Genomic DNA, 4811 nt, shown 5'->3' on the forward strand with positions numbered 1-4811 from the left:
GTTGCAGAATCATTTAAATATTCTGTCACTGTTAGAATTAATGCCACGGGTTGGTAAAGGGTTAATAAAACCACTGTTCAACATGGAAATGAACAGTGGCGTCTGCAGAGATGCTGCAAAAATATCTGTCGAAGAGGATAAAACAGCAGAAGAGGATGATCTCTGTGCACTTTTCTTTTTTCTTTCTCTCTCTTTCAACCAAAATAAATAAATAGAACAAACACATTTACGCAGTGAACAGTGGGAAAGGGCAAAACGCGCAGCATAAATTCAGGCTGTATAATCTGAGTGTGATCAGAAATGTTGCCACCCTTCTTCTATTTTTTTTTTCATAGCAATTAAAAGATTCATGCGCGCTGAGATTAGTGTTGTCTTGGGAAAATGAGCACTTGCACGCTGTTTGCGCCTCCGTGCGCTGCATGCGTAAAGCCCGACTCTCCAATCTGCTGTGTTTTGATCTCTATGATCTCTCTCGCAGATCATCCGGGTTAGTGAGCCGGCCTCACCGTGACCTCTCGCTGTCACCCTGCATTACAGGACGCAAAGCATGTTGGCCAATTAGGCCCCGCTCGAAAACGTGTCAGAGAACACAGCGCTGAGCCATCAGAACCATGAAACGCTCTCTTCTTTAAGAATAATAAAAAAAATGTTATAAAATTCACATTTCATCGCTTTTCTTTCTGTTCCCATCAGGCAGTTCAAAAATAAATAACACTAAAACTATCAAATATCTTGATCAACAATTATTTTATTAAGTTATCTTTACTTTTTTTTTCTTTTACTGAAACACATGGTCACTAAAGCGCGCATGCTCAACAGGTTTACCTGTGTACAAGGTAAGTATTAAAAACACCAAGCAAATGAATATGAAATTCAAAGAGACAGAGCAGATCGTTTTAAATAGGCAAATAAACATTATTTATAAAACTTTGAAAGTAAAGTAAAAATATCACAGTTCTTTTCAACATGAAATACCCACAGAGAACAGCAGGTTAGGCGCGTTTGGATGCCCTTCATCCCTTTTCCTTTTTTTTTTTTTTTCTTGTTTCATTTTTTTCTTCTTTTTTTCACATCTCATCTCGAAGCGTCGGTTTATTAGTCCGTGAAACGCGTCTCGTCCGTATTAAGTTCAGTTATCCACGCGTGGGTAAAAAGCAAAAACAGAAGTATAGGCCTAAGAGGAGAAGGACGCCGCAGATCACAGATCCCCCTCGTGTTTTGGCAGCCGTCAAATATCAGTGGATCTGTGTGTGTGTGTGTGTGTGTGTGTGTGTGTGTGTGTGTGTGTGTGTGTGTGTGTGTGTGTGTGTGTAACTCAACGCAGGCACTATGACTTGTTTTATTAGATTGTCTTTCACTCGCTCCCCTGTCTGGAATCGGTTCACACCCTGGCCGCGGCCGTCAGATGTCACATTCACTGTCGCTGGAGGTGATGGAGATGGCCGAGGCGGCCGCCTTGCTGGACAGACTGGCCTCCGGACTGGACGAGTTCCCCAGGCGGTCCACGGTGCCGTCCTCGTCGGCCAGGGAGCGAACCGAGCCGCCGGACAGGACCTGCTGCTGGAGCCTGCGGGGCACAGGACGCGCGGACAGTCAGACGCAGTAGTTCAACCATTTGAAGTTTAAAAAACAAAAAGCTGCAAGCATTAGCAAAACAAAGACCTCCTGGAATCATTACATAATATTTTAAAAATTGCTTTACCAAACACTTTTTTGACTGAATTGCTTCTGTTTCCACGTTTCAAATAATTAAAAAAACAAAACATTTACAAAGCCTTATAATAAAAACACAATTTCAACTAGAAAATGGGGCGATTTACACATGTATTATTAGAGGATAATTTAAAAGCTTAATAATACTTAAGCTTGATTAAAAATGACCAATAGCGGCCAACACTATATTTGGCCTTTTTAAAACCATTATGATTATTTTGAATATCTCATAATTAATTAACCAATATTTAAAATGATTTCACATCTGAATTAACGACGAATATTATCACTGATGTTAAAGTTAACACGGAGCCAATCGACAAATAGGAATAAAACACAACAATCGACTTGCGTTCTCCAATGTTAACAAGATTCACAACAATTTTAAAAAGATTTTGCAAGGTTATTTGTGAGACTTTTTTTTTCTTATCGTCTCCCATGGCTCACATGACATTTAACCTCTTTAAAATACCATCACGCAGATTCTGGCAGCGGAATTTAGGTCTGTTATTTAAATTTTTAAAAAAGGAAAAGGAAAAGAGACATAGAGGAGAAAAATGGATTAAATAAGAAGAGAAGTGATGTCAGGACTGACTGCAGCTCTGTGGCCTGTTTTGCTCCATTAAACCCGCCGAATATTATATCACAATGCACCGCAGGACGACTGTTCCATTGTATTCTCAAATTATTATTCCTATTAATAATATTTTTTATGATAATACTGAAGGCGTTCCGTGCGGAGCGCATCTCCAGACAGGCTCACCTGTTCTTTGCAGCCGCCGCTCTGTCTCTTTGTCTGCGGTTTTTGAACCAGTTTCCTACTTGTGTGGGTGTAAGTCCAGTCGCCTGTGCAAGCTCCCGCTTTTTACTGGGGTTCGGGTAGGGATCCTGCAAGTACCATTCTCTTAGCAAGTGCCTGGTTCTCTCCTTGAAGCAGTGGGTTTTCTGCTCTCCGTCCCAGATGGTTCGGGGCAGGGGGAACTTCTTGCGCACCCTGTATTTGTCCACCGGGCCCAGCGGACGGCCCCGCAGCTTCTCCGCCTCCTGGTAGTGCGCCTCCAGCCACAGCGCCTGCAGCTTCGTGTGCGACTCTTTGGTGAACTTGTGGTTCTCCAGGATGTGGTAGAGTTCACGGAAATTGCCGGTGTGGAAGGCGACGACGGCGCGGGCCCTCAGCACCGACTCGTTCTTGTTGAGGACCTCGCAGGCCGCGGGCGCGACGGGCAGCGACCAGAGGAAGCGGCCCAGGCGCTCCACGTCCCCGCTCTCCTCCAGAGTCTCGCAGACCCCGGCGACCTGCTGGGGGCTGAAATTCAAGATGGGCAGCTGAAACATGGAGGCTTCTCCTGTGTTTCCCTCTCCCCCTCCTTTCTCCTCTCTCTCTCCTCTCCTCTCCTCTCCTCCGCGTCGATCCTCCGCGTCTTCGTTCCGTGCGTCAAGGCAATCCAAGACACCCACAAAAAGAAAAAGGTTAAAAAAAAAAAAGGAAAAAAAAAAGAAACACAAGGCAATCCCAAAGTTACCGAGCCAATCGTCTGAGCAGCGTCTGACCAAACGCCAAACGTCGCGGAGGAGGGCCGATGCTGCGCGCGGGGGCCGGCTACCGCATCCTCCGGCTGGGAGAAGTTGGCAGGCAAAGGGCTGAAAGGTGCGGGGAGCGACGAGAAGCCGGAGCGCCGATGTATTTTTCAAGGTAGGCTGGGAATAGGAAAGAATTAAAGCCGGAGCTGAGATGTATTTTTAAGGGGGGAGAAAAAGACAGTCAAGCCCCCTCCGATGATTTCCTATTGGACTTGGCAGATTGGCTGCCCGGTTGCCATGGAGGCACGTCAATCACTGTCAAGTTCGGCCAATCAGGCGGAAAGGAGATCTCAGCACCTCCCTTTTCAAAAATAATATAAACATTTTGACCTTTTTGCTTTGGCGTCTTCAGACGGTGATCTGCCCCGCCGTGCTTCCCGAGCAGCCTCTCGCCTTTGTGTTAAATAAAGACTCTTCAGTCTATATAGTGGAGTGTCGGAGCGCACAAACAAGGCTCAGCCCAGTTTCCCTTCACAGCTTCTCGAGCGGCAAAATGACACATCCCCGCTGACTGCAGGCCAGCCCGTCCTGCCCGGGGCTCCCGCAGGACGCACCACACCTCAGGAAGCCTCACTTTTTAATTGGCTGATGCATTGTGTTCAATTCGTCTGATTTTATGATATCTGAGGCCTGTGGGAAGCCTCTACGAAATCTGAATCTAAACTGCGCCTTTATCACTACTACTACTACAAAAAAAATAAAAAAAATAAAAAAAATAAACATTACACACGTTTGTGTCTCGGCGGATATTTTTGTAACTGGAGAATTTAATGCCACCACTTCACTGCAGAAATGATTTTTAAAAACGGTGTAGAGTTTAATTCAGCATTTCTACCTGGGTATGAAATTACAGCCAACACAGCTTCACCACCTCGTCTCTATTTTATTCATCATAATAAATTTTATCAGTGCGCAAGTCAGTTTGACGCACGAGCCGTCATATACAATATATACGCATTCCCCTCAAAATAAAATAAGTTAAATAGTTTCTGTGTGTGTGTGTGAGTGTGCGCTTGTGTGTGTTGACAAGTCTCTTTTTTACGCGCCTTCCCTTTCACGGTACAGCCGCAGTTCCAGGGATGCGCGGCGGCGTGCGTGCGTCCGGTGTGTGGAGGCTGTAAAACAACGCGGGGGGAGAAATATTTGTGTATATAGGATTATGATGGCCCCGCCAGGCGGCTCGGGTTTAGTATCAGACACACTCCGTTTTGTGCGCGGGCTGATTTGGTAAATAAGAGGGCGGATAGATAGCGCAGATGGTTTGAAGTGTCGGGTCAGATTATTTCATGGCTGGGTACAGTAGTAAAGTTCATTCTGACGGAAAAGCCTGATATTATTTTCACTGATACCCCGCGTGCGCGCGCGCACACACAAAACCTTTCTCTCCCTCCCTCCCTCTCTCTCTCTCTCTCGCTCCCATGCACGCGCACGCAGGCACGCACGCCGCACACACTCAGCCCCGAAGCCCCTTCGGGATCCTTTTGCATGAATTATAGACCGTGGATGTTATGAAATGC

General features: G+C 45.8%; 1 protein-coding gene across 1 annotated transcript; it reads right to left on the reverse strand.

Moving 5' to 3' along the window:
* Window positions 1-737: 737 nt before the first annotated feature.
* Window positions 738-3418, reverse strand: six6a (SIX homeobox 6a). The gene is made up of 2 exons (XM_030116908.1): window positions 2477-3418; window positions 738-1567 (listed from the first exon to the last, which is right to left on the reverse strand). Exons 1-2 carry the CDS (start codon window positions 3046-3048, stop codon window positions 1402-1404), a joined length of 738 nt encoding a protein of 245 aa, XP_029972768.1. The 5' UTR covers window positions 3049-3418; the 3' UTR covers window positions 738-1401.
* Between the last annotated feature and the right edge of the window lie 1393 nt (window positions 3419-4811).

The sequence above is a fragment of the Salarias fasciatus genome, chromosome 19 (genome assembly GCF_902148845.1).
Source record: "Salarias fasciatus chromosome 19, fSalaFa1.1, whole genome shotgun sequence".
Taxonomy (NCBI): Eukaryota; Metazoa; Chordata; class Actinopteri; order Blenniiformes; family Blenniidae; genus Salarias; species Salarias fasciatus.